Source organism: Arachis hypogaea, chromosome 14, assembly GCF_003086295.3.
Source record: "Arachis hypogaea cultivar Tifrunner chromosome 14, arahy.Tifrunner.gnm2.J5K5, whole genome shotgun sequence".
Lineage (NCBI taxonomy): Eukaryota > Viridiplantae > Streptophyta > Magnoliopsida > Fabales > Fabaceae > Arachis > Arachis hypogaea.
Window position 1 is genome coordinate 1,023,082 of NC_092049.1, and position 19,806 is coordinate 1,042,887.

At 32.4% G+C, this 19,806-nt stretch overlaps 2 protein-coding genes across 2 annotated transcripts; both read right to left on the minus strand.

The window, feature by feature from the left end:
• Positions 1 to 3,496: 3,496 nt before the first annotated feature.
• On the minus strand, positions 3,497 to 13,096 carry LOC112740834 (uncharacterized). Its single transcript, XM_072215313.1, has 18 exons — positions 12,943 to 13,096; positions 12,666 to 12,793; positions 12,454 to 12,551; positions 12,110 to 12,324; positions 11,288 to 12,013; positions 11,049 to 11,197; positions 10,734 to 10,943; positions 10,425 to 10,574; positions 9,622 to 9,688; positions 8,171 to 9,022; positions 7,903 to 8,051; positions 7,577 to 7,795; positions 7,240 to 7,389; positions 6,615 to 6,714; positions 5,471 to 6,169; positions 4,618 to 4,766; positions 3,782 to 4,000; positions 3,497 to 3,523 (listed from the first exon to the last, which is right to left on the minus strand). The coding sequence occupies exons 1-18, from the start codon at positions 13,094 to 13,096 to the stop codon at positions 3,497 to 3,499; spliced, it is 4,461 nt and encodes a 1,486-aa protein (XP_072071414.1).
• Positions 13,097 to 14,131: 1,035 nt separating this feature from the next.
• On the minus strand, positions 14,132 to 16,659 carry LOC112740835 (thiohydroximate-O-sulfate sulfur/sulfate-lyase (nitrile-forming) NSP5). Its single transcript, XM_025789482.3, has 2 exons — positions 16,417 to 16,659; positions 14,132 to 15,315 (listed from the first exon to the last, which is right to left on the minus strand). Exons 1-2 carry the CDS (start codon positions 16,444 to 16,446, stop codon positions 14,368 to 14,370), a joined length of 978 nt encoding a protein of 325 aa, XP_025645267.1. The 5' UTR covers positions 16,447 to 16,659; the 3' UTR covers positions 14,132 to 14,367.
• Between the last annotated feature and the right edge of the window lie 3,147 nt (positions 16,660 to 19,806).

The window sequence follows — 19,806 nt, forward strand, 5'->3', positions numbered from 1 at the left end:
TCGATAATATCAAATATCGACGGCAAAATCAACGGTGAATGTGGTCGCTATTAAACTTGTCGATTTTTTAAAATTCTAATAAAATCGACGGCTTACCGGCCGTCGATAATTAATTCATTAAAATCGACAATCTTTCCGTCTATAATATGAGTGTGAGAATTTTACCTTCTTAATAAAATCGACAATCTTCCCGTCTATAATATGACCGTCGATTTTTTGCATCGATAATTACACTGTTTTTTGTAGTGCCACCGAACTATAACTCAAATGACATAGTTTTCTCATACTCACTTAGAGGTCACGGATTTGAGTGAGAAAAAAAATATATAAGAAATGCGCAAATACAATCCAAATAACATATAATAAACTTGAGAACAAAAGTGAAGAAGATTAGAACATAGGAAGTTTTCTTATATAAAAAATAAAATAGGTACTTTTCAACAAAGTTGGCACTTCTTTCTTTGCTACAAATATATTTATTTTATTTTCTCATTGTAGGTAAAATGAATAGCCTACCCAAAGAAAAAAAAATCATGAACAAGAAAGAAAGAAAATGTTCCTATAGATGTGGCTCCAGTTTCACATAATCACATTTTCATTTTGTCCTCACAATTTTTTTTGGAAAGAATATTTTATGAAATATTATTACAAAACTAACCCCTTAAATGAGTTGATTACTAAAAATAAAGAATTCTTGACATACTTTATATTCCTTAGCCCCTTGAAGATAAAAGTGCCTGGCTCCACCATAAAACAAGCACCATTCATTACATTCATGTAGCTTGGTGCTTAAGCTTTCTTTCTTTTCTATTTTCATAATTTTCTTTTCTTCCCTCGTCTTCGTTTTACGGTTGCTTCCGTTGCAAGTTATGTTGTCCTCTCTTTCTTCAACAACCTCATTGATTAGACCTTCCTCTGGTGGCAATTCCTTCTTGGCTTTTGAGCTTGTTGCATCTGAAGCATTACATAAGAAAAAGCATGACTTCTCTGATAAAGAGGACTCTTTAGCTACACAGCTTTCGCTAGTAACAACAGCATCATGTTGCAGCAGTGAGACAACCTGCAATGTACAAGGTTGATTATGTATTTGTCATGTGATAGCTTGTCAACAAGATAATATTATATGGCTCTTTGTTGTATATCAGATTGTGATTAAAAGATGCAATGCCTAAAAAGATACCTGTAAGAATGTAACCATATTAAGTTGGGACAGATAGGGTCGGTTTGGATTGGCTTCTGAAAAAGTACTTATTTTTTTGGACAAAGTATAATTTTTGTCCCTGGAAATTGACAAAAGTTACAAAAATACCTCTAAATTTTATTTTGTTTCAATTTTGTCTTAAAAGTTTTCGATTTGCATCAAATATACTCCTGATGGCTAATTTTTCAAACAATTTGAGACCGATTCAAAAACAATTTCATAAGAACAATCTCTCAACACAAGCAAATCAAGCATAATTTTCATGCATTATTGTTAGATTGATTTTAAATTTTTTGAAAATTTAGCCGTCGATGGTATATTTGATGCAAATCGAAAACTTTTGGGACAAAATTGAAACAAAATAAAACTTAGGGATATTTTTGAAACTTTTATCAAACTTCAAGGATAAAAAATATACTTTAACCTATTTTTTTTTATTTTTTTACAGACAAAAATTATTTTACATTTGGATAGACATTTTAAAAAGAGTTTTTAAATATTAAAAACGCCTTTAGATTCTGCTTTTTTTAATAAAAGTTCTTTTTTTTAAAGGATGTATCTAAATAAGTTTTAAATTAAATAAAAGTATTTTATTTAAAAAAAAAAGGGTACTTTTTTTACTCAAAAAAGTCAATCCAAACTAGCACATAATCATTTTAGTAGTAGTAAATGGAACCTGATACCTTACTTGCATGTCCATAAAATACCAATTGAACTTCAATAGATCATGCTAAATTAAACTTTCATAAAATGAAGTGATAGTTAAGAGAAACTTATATTTTGTAGTCACTGTTTATATCATGGTTCTTAAAACTGGACCAAACCGGTCACCTGATCGATTTGGTTTAGACAAAAAAGTTCGGTTGCAAAATTCTATAAAAAATTAGTGAACTAGTTTAGAACTTTCTGCTTATATGGTCAAAAAAATTAATATACTTTATGTAAAAACATATTGTTTTCTTGTATCCAATTCAATTTTGGTTGAACTTTGATTGAACCTTTAAACCTTTTAATAGAGTAAGTTGAGATATAGTTCTAGAAAGATCTAGAAATGTGTAATAATATCATTAATGCCCCATCCCACAATTATATCAGTCTTTTCTACTGGATATGTTTTGTAATAATCTTACCATATTCATAGTAAACCTTTCTTCCGGATTCTTTCGGAGGCACTTTTCGATTACCTGGACCAACAAATCCAGTTCTTGTTCATCAAATTGGCTGCTTATATTGGAATCCAACAACAGTACATACTTCCTCCCTCTAAGAAGTGGGATTGCCTGAAGAGATTTGTGCAATGCACATGAGCAATGAGTAAATTATAAAACAGTCAAGTTTTGAAAAATCTAATACTACATATTTCAACTAAATTTAACAAAATGCATACTTTTTTCTCTTTAGAACTTCTAGTTTCAATTTGACAGTAATATCTCAAGTTATAACTGTACATCAGAGGAGTAAAAAATTCTTATTAAGAGTAGAATTTACTATAAATAGAGTAGCAGTGATGGAATAAAAAAGGGATAGATGAAATAAGTTAATTGACATATTTTCTTCTTTGGAATTCCCTTCTATGAAATTATTCTCTTCCTTTTCTCTCTAACCTACTTAATTATTTCCCTAATTAATGTTCTCATATCACCATTAATCCTTTCCTATTTCAATATCCTTCCTCTAACAATGGTGTTTTCATTGGCCAAAAGAAGCCTCTCCTTCCCCCTCTACCGGTCAAGGACTAATCCGTCGTGGATTTGAGTTCCATTTAAGGGTTTGCCGCTGGCCAATGGGTTACTACACGCACAAGACGAGATTCGAACCCCCAACATTTGCTTAAGCGGACGAGTGAGCTGACCACTCAACCAACCCAAGTTGGTTTCTAATTTGATAACTGAAATGTATTACATTATATTTTCTCATTGCAATTGAAATTAAAATCTATTATATATTATTAATTTGACAATCAAAATGTACCACTACCACACGGCACTCTATGTTATTGCAATTAAAATATATTTTTCTCTCATTTCTTCACTCACTCTATTTTTTCTTGGAATTTTAACCTTATGCTATCATTTCTAAAACTTACTACTAAAATATTATTCTTTTAAAATTATTTATTCGCAGGCTACCGTTTGTCACAGTGGCACCTATTTTTTTTGTTTAGTTGATAAAATCTTTAATATTTATTACAACAACATTCGATATTATTAATTTTTAAAATTTTAAAATATTTAGATACAATTTATTTTGAAAAACTTACCTCTTAGTAATATTATTATGGGCAAAAATACTAGTTCATTCATATATTGGATCTTGAAGATTCTAAAATGACATGAATCAAATGATAATCAAACGGCATAAAATTAGTAGCTGTAACTTGTAATTGCAACAAGCTATAATTTATGGTGAAAACTCAGGTGAAGTCGACATCACGTGAAGTTGATATCTGAGAGCCGTTAGATGAAAATTTAGTCAAATCAATCAAATCATCTAACGACTCTCAGGTATCAACTTCACGTGAAGTCGATTGCACCTGAGTTTCCACCATAATTTATAGGAGTAAAATGATATGCATCATACCCATTCAACAAGACATTTCTGTTCTGATGCTGCTTCTGTAATCATACAGCCTGTTATCAGCTCTAAAAGAATTACACCAAAAGAATACACATCTGTCTTATCTGTTAAGTTTCCTGTTTCTTGATACTCTGGAGCTATGTATCCACAATTCCCCCTTTTTTCATCCTTGCAGTTGTACTTCAATTCACATCTTCCTTTTCCGAACACAGATTCGGCAAGCTAAAAATATTCATCGTTTTCAAGATTCAACTAAGAGTTGGTTTGATCAGATGACAAATAGCTTGTTTATAATATATTGAAGGGTAAAGCATATTTTTTTGTCGAGTAATACTACATATCCAAGTCTTTTTATGAACTAAGTCTAACAAAGTTAAATAATAAGATTTAGAATAATGCTATCCGTAACTGATTTTTGTTATGTTAGACCAACTTGGTTAGACTTAGTTAATAAAAAGACTTTTGATGTGTAGCATTATTCTTTTGTCCTTGAAATTTGTCAAAAATTTTAAAAATATTCTTAAATTTTATTTTATTTCAATTTTATTCATTTAAGACTAATTCAACAATAAAGCACAATAACTGTGTCTAATTTACTTGTGTTGAACGTTGTTTTTATAAACTATTGCTAAATTGGTCATAATTTTCTTGAAAAAATAGCCGTTATGGATAAATTTTGATGCAAATGAAAAATTTCCAAGACAAAATTGAAACAAAATAAAACTTAGGAATATATTTAAAACTTTTAATAAGCTTCAAGGACAAAAATACACTTTATCCTATATTGAAATGCAGCTTAATTAAAAAAAGCTCTCTATAATTAAGGTCCATGTCAGTACCAGAGGGTTAAACTCATGATCTAGAAGAATGTTACTTGGCTTTATCCTTCCATGAATTATGTTATTGTCGTGTAGATACTTAAGACCTTTAGCAACACCTTTTGCGACTTTCATTCTTTCTGTCCATGTTAATGATCTGCCACTTGTTCCTGCATGATTCGGAAATTTCATTTGGTATTAACTTACTTTTTAGATAAAAGTCCATGTTGTTGATGTCAAACCTCGTTTACATTATGTTCTAGATTTGTTAAGAAATATGGTAAAGCAATTGCAAAGAGACTTATTGTTTTGTCTGGTCACAAACTCACAATTTGCAACTCAAACAATATCTTGTTATATGCAAAACTCTTAGAAGAACTGATAAATTCATATTTTACTATGGTTTTTGGATTGAAAATAGTGGAATTTATCAACTTAACTTGCACTTAGTCCTTCTAGTTGCATACTTTTGTGAAAATTTTCCTAATTGAACTTAATTGATTAAACAAGCTTTTTATGTTTTAAAAATTATCAAATTAGTTCCACTTTTATTCCATTCGATAGCTTGATATGTTTTGTTTTCAAGTTGTTTAAGGTTTACGAGGCAAGGATGGTTTGGGATGATGGATGAAAAGCATGCAGAAGTGGAGATTTCGCGAAGAAACGAAGGAGGAAGAAATTCTGACGGGTGCGCAAGAACCAAAGAATGTTAACTTAATGGACATGTAAGCACAGTGAGTTATGTGAGTGAAGAGATACCTAATTGGCTAAGTTGATGGAATTGAAGACACATATCATGAATATAAAAGTTGTGAATATATATGATCATGGTAAAAGTTCCTAAGAAATGCAACATTCACATACTTATACTTACTTGATAAGTGCTGGTCAAGTGAACCATTGCATGCATGTTCATATACAATCAGCAATTGACTTTCTTGTATGCATGAACCGAATATCCTTATCAAATTTTCATGCCTAGCATTTCTAAGCAGCTCAACTTCTGACAAGACATTCTCTGTCATGTAGTATTGCTTAACAACTATTTTCAGCTCATCTAGCTGACCTCTGAAAGCAGGTCTACATCCACCTTCACATAGAGAATTCTTGGTTGAAAATCCATCTGTAGCAGCTTCAAGTTCTTCATAAATGAAGTCCTTTTTCCATGTATTATTTATGCATCTATTTTTGCAGATTGAGCATAAAGAGGTTTCTGAACTCTCTAAAATGGTTTCACCTTGATTCTCAAGTGATATATCCTGCATTTGTTTTTTATCCCCACTCACCTTTAGTTGTCTGTCTACTTCTATTTTACACATCTCCCCAACATCGAAGCTTCCGATAATATCCTCTTCTTCCTGGGTCTTGTCATTAGGATATACTACCATTCTGGGAATCTCCTCCCCATGGGGGTTGCTCTGCATCTTTTGTCCATCTTTTCTTGGGTGCTCAACTTTACTCTGACCTATTACCTCATGAGTTTTAATCTCCAACTTTAGGTCTCTTTCCTCCATCCATGGTTTGATCTGAATTTGTTCTTGTGTTTGAATCATCGAATCAGCCTTTATTTGACCTACATTTTGTTATTGTTAAGTCCCTCCTGTCTCTTTCCCAGAAAAAATACAACCATACTAAGTAAACACTAAAAATCAGCCACCCGTATAAAATACGCGTTGAAATATAAAATACACATAAAAAATGAGTTTATACACAAAGACATGGTGGCTGATTTTTAGTGTACACATATCATTTTTGAAAAAAATAAAAGCAAAAAAGGGGAATAAATCCACTCAATTTTTTTTGTATTTATAAAAAATGAGTTTAATCTCTCATTGTACATTCCTCAGCTGTGATCTTTTACTATTCAAAATCTTCTTAGTCTCACTTAAGGAGTGTATGATGAGAGTTCAAACTTGACAAAACAATTGAAAGGAAAATTGAGAATATCCATTCCCCAAATAAAGATAGTATAAATCTGCTCTCAAGTTAACAGCATGAACTAGTCAATGAAGGCTCACCATATGCTAAATATGGCATGTCTGAGGAAGAATATTCAGTAAAACAGCACTCATCTGTGTCTGTAACTGCACCTGCTAAGTCTTGTAATGCAGAGACAACCTAGAACAAGACAGAATAACCATCATGTGTCAAATGATATCCTATTGATAATGCATGTTAAAGCATTGTGTTCTTATGGACAAGTGGGATAAGTTAGCCTATATTTCCTTAAAGCATTTTATTACCAAACATGCCTTTAATCTTTCAGTCAGTCTTCATATTGGTATTCAAGAATTTGACTTATGCTATTTCGGTATTACCAATTTCCTAGTTATATTATACATTCAGAACATGGTTTGTGAGCTTGTATTCCAAAGGGCCTCTGCATCAAAGTACATGTTAAATATGTAAAACTCTTTGCATCTCATTGAACAGGTTAAGATTAGGTCCCATTTTAAGATTTTTCTTACGGTTTAAGATTAGTTCATGCTTGTCTTTATCTTGTTTAAATTGGTCTACAGTATCTCTGGTAACAAATCAGGAGCTTCATTGAGTTATGCTATCCTATGTAAACTAGTCTGTTTCCTTATTTATTGTTTTATGAACCTTTTGGTTAACAATATTCTACATCTCACTTGGACTTACCATATTCATTGAAGATCTATCCTTAGGATTCTTTCTGAGACATTGTTCTGTTACTTGGACCAGCCATTTTAATTCTTCTTCTTCATAGAAGTTGCTGATATTTGGATCCACCAACTGCGGGTGCTTCTTTCCTCCCAATAGGGGTCTTGCCTGTAAGGAAAATATTTACAAATAATAAGTTACATATGCAATTATTTATGCCGTCCAACGACATTTTGTCCTTGGACAAATGGTTTACATGATTTTATCAAGTATATAATGGGAAATGAGGCACAAACTTTTAAAAATAGTCACAATTTGTTCTGTTTAAAAATATAAAATTATTAACTTCTCTTACCCATCCAACGAGGCTTTTGCCTCCGGGTAGTTTGTCTGCAGCGCTTCGGCCACTGATCAGCTCTAAAAGAACCACTCCAAAGGAGTATACATCTGCCTTGGTTGATACTTTCCCACTATCTGTGCACTCTGGTGCCGCATATCCAGAATTGCTTGCTTCCTTACCCTTGTATGATTTCTTTGTTTCTAGCCTCACTTTCGCAAAGCCAAAGTCTCCAATCTAAACATTTTAAACAATTATGTATAGAAGTTTGTTTATTAAGACAACATATTTATAATGTCTTGAAACTTCAAAGCTTTTGCATGCAATAAGGTTCAAGTAAGTACCAGTGGTTCAAAGTCATGTGTTAGTAGAATGTTACTTGACTTTATACTTCCATGAACTATATTATTCGCATGTAGATGCTTTAAGCCTCTGGCTGTACCTACTACTACTTTTATCCTTTCTCTCCAAGTCAATGATTGGAAGTTTCCTCCTGCACAATATATGAAGTTCTTTCAACATACCTTCTAATCAATTTCAGTTTCCAAGCATAAACTGCTTAAACTTCATTTATATATTATAAGTAAAAAGGTTATGTGCTAGAGTCCTTACTTGACAGGTACTTGTCAAGTGAACCATTGCATGCTTGCTCATACACAATCATTAATTGGTTTTTAGCTGCACATATTCCCAAGAGCATGACCACATTTTTGTGTCGAGCCTTGGACAGCAGGTCGGCCTCTGACTTGAAAATCTTCTCTTCCTGGGGCTTAGTGATTTGATATTTCTTAACCACTATTTTTATCTTGCTCTCTAGCAATCCATTGAAAGTTGGTCCATCTTTACTCTCAGATAGGGAGTTCTTAATTGAAAATCCTTCGGTAGCTTCGAGGAGTTCATCATAAGTAAAGTCTCTTTGCCATGAAATATTTGGCCGTTTACTTTTGCAAATAGAGCATTTAGAGGATTTCAAATTCTCCAAAATGGCTTCACTTTGATATCCAGCAAACAAATTCTCACTTGAGCAGCTTTGTGATTGTATTTTATTCTGGTTCGCCCGATCTACTTTTGTTTGATAACTTTGATTTATAGCTGTACCGTGTGAATTCGAGCCTATTTGAATTTCAGATGAGCACCACTGCTGTTCTTGATCATTTCTTGGCTGGTCAGCTATGGTCTGCCCATAGAGGTTGCTATTCACTTGTTTGTCATACTGATTCAGCTGATCAACAACTGTCTGATCCATCATGTGTTCATAGTTTATCATCTTTTGATGACTCCTTTCCTCTGCTACAGACTTGCTTTGCATCTGTTCTTCAACCTGGTTCAGGTGATCAGAGTTTTCCTGGCTTGTTTTGTAGAAATTGTTATTTTCAACTATTAGTTTTAACCTCCCTTTTTCAATGTAGGACCTGCTCTCTGTCTGTTCTGGTTTTTTGCTTGGCTGATTATTTTCTGTTGGACCTACATTTGCAATAGTTAATACCATTTTTCACTTCAATGAAAGGATTTAAAGAAGCAACAAAGAGGAATTTAATTATGTCAATTCTGGACAGTGTCTTCCACATGTATTGGGATTTTAGTTTGGACGGGTAAAGTATGCTTTTTGTCTCTAACTTTTAATTTCATTCAATTTTGTCCTCTTTTCAATTCATTCAATTTTGTCCTTAATGTTTTCGACTTATTTTAAAACCACCCCTAGACGTTTTCAATTTTGTCCCTAATGTTTTCGATAGAGTTAATATCCGAGGATGATTTTGATGCAAATCGAAAACATTAGGGACAAAATTGAATGCAATTAAACATTAGGGGTATTTTTGCAGAAAATCACAATCGTTAGGGACAAGAAACATACTTTATCCCATTCATATATTAGAAATGTTTGTCCACGTACTAGTGATTACAGAGTTTACAAACATTTCCACTAATATTTTGTTAGTTCCTCTTTTGGAAAACTTTATATGATGAAATATAATCATAACTTTCTAGCATAACTGTCTTTTCTGTTAAATTGTCCATTTGGCATTTGCAGAGATCTTGACAATTCTGATTGCATGAATTACCTGGAGTAAGTTCGTCTATGATGCAGTGTTGTTCGCTATCTTCTAAGTCTTGCAATGCAGAAACAACCTGAAATTTTCCACATGAACATATTGATGTAAATGATATTTATTGACAATCTACAAATGAAAAAATTGCCAGAATGTGAGGCAACAATGAATATCTTGTAATGAATCAAAATAAACTATCCAACTCATTTGGTTTTCTTATAGTTCATGTTATGGTCCATTCTACAATCAAATAAGAATCATGGTCATTTGTGTCCACAGAAAAGAAGGTACGTATATTCTCAGAACCAAAAGCAGCCTAAAGGTCAATGTGTATATTGATTTTTGAATATGCATATAAGTCATACTTGACTGCTATCCTATGAACTCTTATGCATCTTCAATACATAAAAGAATTTTTCTTCACAATATTTGTCTAGGATTCAAGAGTTCCATTTGACTGAAGACACATGAGTTGACTTAAATAAAAGAAAAACAAGAAAATAACTTAAAAAAAAGTGTGATATGGTGTTTGCATTAGAGGAATGTTCATCAAATGATCCATTGTGGATTGAAGTTCGGTAATTTCTATCGTTAGCTTGTAGTTTAACTGATTTACTTTGTTTACAATGTTACATGGCTAACACCTTACAAGCGGCATTTTGTTAGAGATGAGGAACCATTTTATGATTTTCTTAATAGTCTAAGCATTAAGGTAGCAGAAAGATGATAATTACTAGTAGGATATAGGACAACATGCTTTCTGTGTTCAACAATTTGCTCTGTGTGAATGAATATTGCAGATTATTGATACTTACCATATTCATGGACATTCTATCCTTTGGACTCTTTTTAAGACATTGATCTATTACTTGGACCAGCCATTGAAGCTTTTCCTCCTCATATGACTTGCTGAGAGTGGGATCTACAAGTTGTGTGTACTGCTTTCCCTTAAGAAGAGGCTTGGCCTGAAAAGGGAAAAAGAAATGAACATCAATTTTGTATAATGAACTTAAACAACAAAATCACTGAGAATGTAAACATTGAAGCTTCTGAACCAATTTATCACTCAATCATTGAATACTATCTAATAGGATGTGAAAGTAATAATAATATTATGTTCCTACCCATCCAACAAGGCTTTTATCTGCAGAGTGACCTTTAACCCTACGTCCGGTGATCAGCTCTAGCAGAACCACTCCGAACGAGTACACGTCAGCCTTAGTTGATAGTTTTCCCCTCTCCTGATGCTCTGGTGCTATGTAGTCAGAATTTACACTTTTATCTTTGTTGAACTTCCTGAAGTCAATCTTTTTACCGAATCCGAAATCTCCAATCTAATTACATACTTACATTTCGGAGTAATGATTAGATATATAGCATGAAAATGTGGATAGTTATACTTAGTTTGAAACTCAGCTTTTAGAATTCAAGTTAAGTACCAGTGGGTTGAATTCATGTGTCAGAAGAATGTTACTTGGTTTAACATTGCCATGAATTATGCTATTTTCATGTAGGTACTTTAGACCTCTTGCAAGACCTATTGCCACTTTCTTCCTTTCTCTCCAAGTCAAAGATCTGCTGCTTTCCTCTGCATAATGAAACAAGTTCAAACGGTAAAATTCTCTACTCCTTTGTTTATATACTACACATGCACACAAACATATGGTAGATATCTTACTTGATAGATACATCTCGAGTGAACCGTTGCAGGCATACTCAGACACGGTCAATAGGAAGCTTGCTTCTGTGGTTAAACCCAACAGCATGACCACATTCTTATGTCTAACTTTGAGAGTAGACCGAACTTCGGATTGGATTTTCTCCCTTTCCTGAGAACTTCTTATCTCATGCTGCTTAATTACTATTTTCAACTCGCCCTCTAGCTGGCCTTTGAAAGTAGACAAATAGCCACCTTCAGAGAGACAGTTCTTCAATGAGAATCCATCTGTGGCATTTTGGAGTTCTTCATATGTGAATTCCTTTTTCCATTCGATATTAGGCCGTCTGATTTTGCAGATAGAGCATAACAGCTCTTCTGAAGCGCTTTCCTTGTCACTTGGTTGATCAATCTCATTCATTTCATAGATGTTTGATGGATGCCTTAAGCTCCAAGCCTCAACATGGAACAAGTTCTGTGTCTGCTCTTTGTCCCGGCTTGGCTGTTGGACTATGTCATGAGCTGTTATTTCATCATTGTTAGTTACAACTGTTGTGTCCATCTCCTCCTCATGGAGCATGCTTTGTATCTGTTCATCATCCTCTCTTTGCTTCTCTCTTTCTATTTCACCTGTTTCTTCATCATTGTTTATTTCTTCCCTGTTAGTCACAAGAAGTGTGTTGGTGGCCTTTCGGCGTTGGCACCTGCCTTGTATTCGACTCCGGCTCGACTCATCAACATATATTTCTGCAGTCATTGGAATGTTTATATATTCAGGAATGCCTAGAAGTGAAACCCCTAAGAATAAATAGGCTGAAACATAGTGAAGTCAGTGTTGCACACCAGCATTACTCTTATTGAAATCATCAACAGTGAGGAAGAGATCTTCAAATGTTGGTTCTGGTAAACTTTGATCAAATGTTTCATGGCTGCTACATTGAATCTCTGTGGGGATATCAGTAGGGGCTCGTAGGTGTACGATCCGATTGTTACGCTTTAATCTTGATATACCACAAGAAAGCTTCTGCTGGAAAAACTCTGCATCTTTCTTCAGTTGCCTATGAATGAGGTGCATCTTAGATTAATATCATATGGATAATCATAAAACCATAGACCTCTTGATTTATTTTACAATATGATAAAAAATAATACAGCTACAACATTTGTGTGCTTTTATTTTGCCTGACCTGTCAAGTATAAGCCAAGTTGCCTTTAGGTTAATGGCTGCTTTTAAAGCAAGCTCCTTTAATGGAGATCCTGTAACCAACTGAATTTTAAATGCAACCTGAAAATATTATGCATTTCACAAAAATTGCAACCTGTAAAGTTTCCTCTGAAAATCTTCTTGCTAGAAATCAAATAATTAGGCTTGTTCTTTCAAACTTTCAAACTTACATACCTCATTTGATTCATAAAGTTTAGCAATCTGAGCAAGCTCATCATTCTGAAGATACTCTTCCATCTTCCTCGCGGCTTCTTCGGCCACAATCCTCCTATTTAGTCCATGTACACTGCAATAATATCCCACTACAAGGGATATTATTCATTAACAAAATGCATACACTCTATTTAGTCATTTCAAGAGTTTTTTACACTGTTTATCTTCCACTTATTATTATTACTAATACTTCAGCTGAGGATTAAATAAGATGAATTGTTTCAGAAAGATTACATACTAGGAGTGTGTATCTGATGCATGATTGAAACTAGAGTGACCTTATCTGCTGCCTTCAGTGCTAAGCCGCTATCGATAGCCCACGAAAACACTCTCGTATGAAGCTCTTTCGACGCATCTTGGATCACCACCACATTGTTCTCTTCCATGGCCATCACTAATCACTTTCAACTCCTTGATATATGGACATGAAAAATGGAGTCCCGGGAGAGAACTTGATCAAGTGTGTCTCTTTGGTTATAAGGTCATCTGATTTGTCATTGTATGTGAACATCTGTCATATGGTAACATTCCTTGCCAATATCGGGTATCCTAAGTAAATGTTCCTCTTAAGAATGCTAAGGACTAATCTGTCGCGGATTGAGCTCTATTTAAGGATCTGCCATTGACTAATGAGTTGCTGCATACACAAGGCGGGATTCAAATCCCCGATACTTGCTTAGCATACGAGTGAGCTGACCACTCGACCAACTCAAGTTGGTTTGAACATTATTATTAATTTATTATTATTATTATTATTATTTGACAAAATCTATGCTCATTTCCTAAATACTACCACTGCCCCTTTTTGCATTTGTCAGTTTGTTCCAGACATTGGGGGAATATATTTTTGACAAAGCTGTTCGATAAAATTAAAGCATAGTATTTCTTGGTTGAGCAACGAAATTACCAAGATAAAGAAGATTATTTTTTATTTCATATTTGAGTTATAGTATATGTACTCACTTTTCTTTTTATATACACTCCACTAGTTTCTGTTCGTGATGGGATGGGATGTGGAATTCAGTTGATATGGATTTCATATACCTCATAAAGAGTAAATTACCATTTTAACCTCTGAAGAAATTATTTTGACTTAATAATCCTTAAAGGAAAGAAATAGCATCCGAAATTTTCAAATTAAAATGAATGGATGGTTTGTTATGCTTATATCTATTATATATATATATGAATGTTTTTACTTATGTGATCATGATTAATTTATGGAAACTTTCATATGCTTATGGTTCTGATTACTAGATGATGTTGAATATTGTTTTAGATGGTATGGAATTATGATTATGCATGTGTATGAAAGTACAAATAGTAAGTAGTATTTCTTTGTATTCTTTTTCTTTTTAAATAAAGCATGCTCCTGTATGCTATGTACCTTTGCAAATATCTGATGTCAAGAGTAAGTTAACTGAGTGTATCTCACAACTATCAGAACATTTTCTCTAACAAAGGCAAAGATTTACAATCACAAGTTCTTGCAACACCAAATCAAAATACAAGAATAAACTAAACCATTAAATAAGCCAAACCTGAGAATTTTCACACACTTCTTGCTAATTTATTACATACACACAAACTGAAATTTCTTAAGTACAAATATCACCTTACCCAATCACATGTTTCCAGAAACATATCAAACATAATGCAGTTACTAGTTCTGACACAGGGCAAAGAAGAAAATGTCATCAAGCCTATCATTGCTGGGAGAGTTCCCGCCATATACCAGTAAGCCCTCTTGACTGTTTCGCTGAGCACTGGCAAATGCACACCATCCGCGAGGCCCGGGATGGGAACCAGAGTCCACCCTTTCTTCCAACTTCTTCCACTCTAGTGTCTCTGTGTCCAACACAAAAACATCACCAGAGAATTTGCCAGCACCCATATGACCTTGGTCACTAGGATCTATTTCCCCACCATACAAGATTATGTGTTTTCCATAACTGGCTGTTGAAAACACACTACGCGCTGATGGTTTCTGTCCACTTGTTTCAACTTGGGACCATGTTTTGCTGATCAAATCAAAGCAATGCACATCATCCACTTCCATTCCAGCAAAACCATACACTACCCATATTTTTCCTTGGACAGCTGCGAGGCCGGGGCCACCTCTGCCTTTGCAGTTTGTGCCCGGAGATGGAAACTCGGTCCACTTTTTATCGACAACATCAAAGGCCCATAAATCGTTGAGCCTCCCGGAAACCCCACAACCACCAAATATATAGACGTTCCGGTCATCGGCGGTGATGGAATGGTAGCTGCGGTGAGGAGGCCCGTGGTCTCCTCTTGAAATTAAGGCCCAATTGTTGATCTTAGTATCAAAAGAATAGAGCTCATTGAGCTCCTTGTGTTCAGCATCTCTTCCACCAAATACATAGATGGTATCTCCAATTGCAGTCATTGTCACACCCACACGTGGTGGTGGGGTATCCCCGGATGCATCAGCCACAGACCATGTGAGAGTCTTGAGGTCGAAGACGTGTACGTTGTTATCAACGGGGACACGTGGCGCGAATTCACCCCCAAATGCATAGAGCTTTTGTCCTACTATGGCAACAGCATGTGAACTTCTTGCTCCAGGACTAGCTCCTTTTTGATCAAGCTGAAACAAGTGATCATCAAAGATAAGATTGTACCACTAATCCTATCGCTATCACTAACTTCTACCTAAGTACCCTCCATATACTACTCACTAGTCATCACAACCTCTCGTAGTAATGGATGATTTAATTTTTTCTGAGTAAAACCCCTTTTCGGTCCCTATCCTTTTCTAATTTAGACAACCCACACGATTGAAAAATAACAATCTGTCCCTTGTCCTTCATTTTCACTAGATGGATAAGCCCTTCTGTGATAATTTTTGACAAAGGATGATGGAAAATGAGTGATATAACTTGTATGACCTAACCTTCATCAGTCCTACGTGGATGATAACTATTTGATTATAACTATTTGATTGGAATTGTTTAGCTCCTACATAATCATCAAAACCATGTCCCATCAAAGGGTTATCATCCCTCTGCAATGTCTCTTTGATGACTGAATAGACCATAAATAATTTCAATCAAATAATTATCATCAATATAGGATAGGTGAAAGTTAGATCATACAAGCTAATATCACATAAGCATTTTCCACCACTTTTCGCCGAAAATTCTCATAGAAGAGCTCATGCATCTAACAAAAAGAAAGGATAGGGAGCAGATTATCATTTTCCAATCGTTAAGGTGGGGATAGTCTAAATTGAAAAAGACAAGGGACCGGAAAGGAATTTTACTCTTTTTCTATACTCACTGGACATTTAACTCATATCAATAAAATGAAGTGTTACTCAGACTTTATGTGATCTATCTGATAAGAGACCTAATTTTCACGTGAAATCTTTATCGAAAAAGTTCAGATTCCCACATTTGGTTGAAATATTTCATCTTTAAAGAAAAAACTACTATAGAATATTATGTAGGAAATCACTATAATCAAGATATAATATTCAATTTTTGACAAGAACATGCAGCAAACCCTCATTGGAAACAATAACAACCAAGAAATTGCAGCGCCACAGGAAGAGCACTGGTGTACAACATCGAAGACCTATTATCTTTGAAAATAATTCTTATCTCAGTAGAAAAGAAACAAAATATATATATATAAGAACATGCACAAGTTAAAATTGCTAAGCAGAGGGAAGGAACAGAAAGCAGACCTGGAACCAAGTGCCATGACTGACCACCATTGACGCTTGACACCAAATTAGCTGCAATGTGATTTGGTCTCACTAGTTACTTACCTAATGCTTCGTGTGTACCATATATATATATAAATAGACCTCTAGGTGAGAATAAAGAAAAGAGTCCCGCTAGGGACACAATGGACTATTTGTACAATGTGTACAATGGGCTATTAAGTTACAAAATGAACGATTTTTTGGATTTAGAGCTCTAATTCCATATCATGATACCACTCATCACAAAAGCTTCAGCTGATGGAAAAAAGTAACACTAATGGTTATATCTCTAATACTCCATAAACTTCCATTGTATACATTATATAAAGAAAAGTGCTAGAGGGCCAGTAGAATTTGTGATATTTAGTCATCAATTAGCCATCATCAATATTTTTAATAGTGTGAGATGACATCTAATGGTGTAGGATTAATCATTTTCCTTTTGATGGTTAAGTGCTGGTCAGATTTCAACAAAAATACTGCTCCTAACCTTTCTCTCTTATAAATATTCCATTGGCTCCTCATACTTTCTCGTTATTTGAGTTATAATTTGTTGGTATTTTTTATTTTTTTATTAAAAATAAAAAAATTAAAAATTTTTAAATGAAAAAAAAATTATGTTATTTAAACTATAACTTATTATTATTTTTATCTTGATAAACTTCGTATTTGTTAAAATATTTAATGTGATATATTTAATAGTTTTAATTTTAAGACAAGTAATATTATAAAATATACATATATGATATATTAAAAAGTTTTGATCATTTACAAAAAAAATTATAAAAATATTCATTTAGTGCAAAATTATTAATGTTTTTAAAAAATATTCTTTTTAACTATATTTACAGTAATTTGAATCAAAATCCGATTTTAAAAATCTTTTTTAAAAGTATATATTAATTGTTTGGTACTTTTTGTTATATTTTAACAAATTTAAAAGATATTTATTTGATAATTCGAAGTTTGGTACTTTGGTTTACTGAAGAAATAAAATAAAACAAAACATAGATGATTGAACTTTTTATAGGTGGCTAGTGGTTCAGGTACCTTTTAATTTAAGGTGGATTCTATGGTACTTTTTATTGTGGTGTCTAAATTGCCTAACTTACTTTTATAAGTAAAAAAAATATATAAAATAAATATAAAATATTTAAAGTTTATTAAATATTACTTTTTTGTCTTTTTTAATAAATTAGGCACCATATTTTAGACACCATAACATTCACCTTAATTTAATTTCATGTATATCATTGTCTAAGCCTAGTATCCTACGTCATGAAAACTTTATTTATTCAAGTGAATCGGTCTGGGTAATGCCATCCTGATGTGGCTCACACAAAGTTGACATGTAAAGTTGTAGCAATAAGGACACAAAGATTAATTTAATCTAATTTAAAATATCATTGGCAGTTAAAATCTTTTATTTAACTTTTATGGAAAAAAATTACTTTTTAGAATATTTAACAAAGCAAATTAATACTTAATATTTTTATAAAAATGACAAATTAATGCCTAATTTTTCAAAAAATAATATAATTGATGCATTCAGGTATCTAAAATTTTAAAAGATAAAATATTAATTTATTTTTTATTTCGTTAAAAATTAATTTATCTAATATTCAATAAAAATTAATTTGTCTTTTTATTTTAATTTTATTCTTAACATGTATTTTTGTAATAAATTTAAAAATAATATATATTATTAATTATTAAAATAAAAAAAATATTTTAAATAATTCATATAGTTAAAAAAAGACATTGAAAATAACTAAAAATTAATTTATATGTTAATATCACTAAAATATCAAAATATTATTATAATTTATCTAAAAAATACTTTATATTTTATATATATAATGTGTCCATATATCTTTTAAGAATTTTAAATTTGTATATCTGTATATCTCATATTGTGTCAGTATCCTTACATCATAGCTAACTGCAAAAACTTTATTCTTGACAAGTTCTTGATTTTATATGCTAACATCTCACCACTCACCCCACAAACTCATATTGGGTGTAAAGTCAACTTGAGTTTGCCTTTCAATTTCTCACCAGTAGTTTAAGACACTAGCTGCAAATTACTTGCATAGTTGTCAGAACGGAACGATTAAGCTATTGATTTACTAATTTATTGATTTAATCGATGAATTATTGATTAAACCGGCAGAACCAGTATTACGTAAATTAAAAATATAAAATAATTAAAAATCTAAAATTAAATTTTGAAATATATATCTTAATTAATATTTTAAAAACAATCAAGTTTCAATAAATTATAATCAACAAATTATAATTCGATTATTATTAAATAAATATATACAATTCTAGTTTTTTTCATAATGAAGATTTTTTAATTTTATTTTTATTAAAGTAACTATTTTTTATTGTAATAGCTAACTAATTAGTTTATATTTATTATATTGTTATATACTATATGTATTTATTGAAAAATAATATTAATAAATATCATATAATCCTAAAAAATATAATTATATTGTAATTAATAAAAATATTTGATATTTTATTTATACATGTTTAATAACATTTGTATTAATAATTATGAATAATAAAAAATATACTTAATTTAAATATAAGTGAGCATAAAATTAAAATTATTGTACGTTTTTACTATATAAGTAATAATTAACATATAAAGTAATAAGAAATAACATAGTTTAGTGATAAAAGGAGCATGTAGTCACAAAGAGGACTTATGTTCAAATCACAGATTTTTCGATTGGACCGGACCGGTTGGGAATCTAGTTCATCAATTTTTCAATCGAACTGATCAGTCCGATCTGATTTTTACAGGTAGTAAGTCTTAAATCATACTTTCATAACATTCAAGTTTGAGATGTGTTGTACTAGCTAAATATCTCAACACACTCTTAGCAGCTAAATGATCTTTGTGGCTCAGTTTATCTTGTCAAAATGAGTTGATTGGGATGTAAGTTGAAGTGTCCTCATAAGTAACTCATTTAGTTTTATTTAGGGATATCAAGTTATCTAGAGTGATGGAGAGCTTCAATTCCTTAAAAGAAATTCAAGTCTCCAAGCTCTCCAAGTAAGAAGGATAGATTTGATCTTTCTTCATTGTTTCCAGTCACAATCATATCATCAACATATATGAGTATATAAATGATAAAATTTGCATTTTGTAGTGAAACAAGTGAATAAAGAAGAGTCAGATTTTGTGCTTTTATATTTCAATTTGTTTATTTGCTTTGAATTGGGTATTTCAATCTATTGTTGTTATTGTGCTTTGTGGTCACGGTGTGGTGCGGTGTGATGGTTCTAATGTTTTTGTGGTTGGTGGCAATGTAGGGTGGTGATGGTGTTGTTGATGGAGGGGACAGCATTCAG

Excerpts from the sequence above, each read along its gene's own strand:
- LOC112740834 (XM_072215313.1), bottom strand. The coding sequence starts at position 13,096 with ATGGCCATGGAAGAGAACAATGTGGTGGTGATCCAAGATGCGTCGAAA. Across the intron at positions 6,715-7,239 it reads ATAGATCTTCAATGAATATG|GTTGTCTCTGCATTACAAGA; the intron begins GTAAGTCCAAGT and ends GTCTTGTTCTAG. Across the intron at positions 4,001-4,617 it reads ATCATGAGTTTAACCCTCTG|CTTGCCGAATCTGTGTTCGG; the intron begins GTACTGACATGG and ends GAATATTTTTAG.
- LOC112740835 (XM_025789482.3), bottom strand. The coding sequence starts at position 16,446 with ATGGTGGTCAGTCATGGCACTTGGTTCCAG. Across the intron at positions 15,316-16,416 it reads GTCATGGCACTTGGTTCCAG|CTTGATCAAAAAGGAGCTAG; the intron begins GTCTGCTTTCTG and ends CACTTGTTTCAG.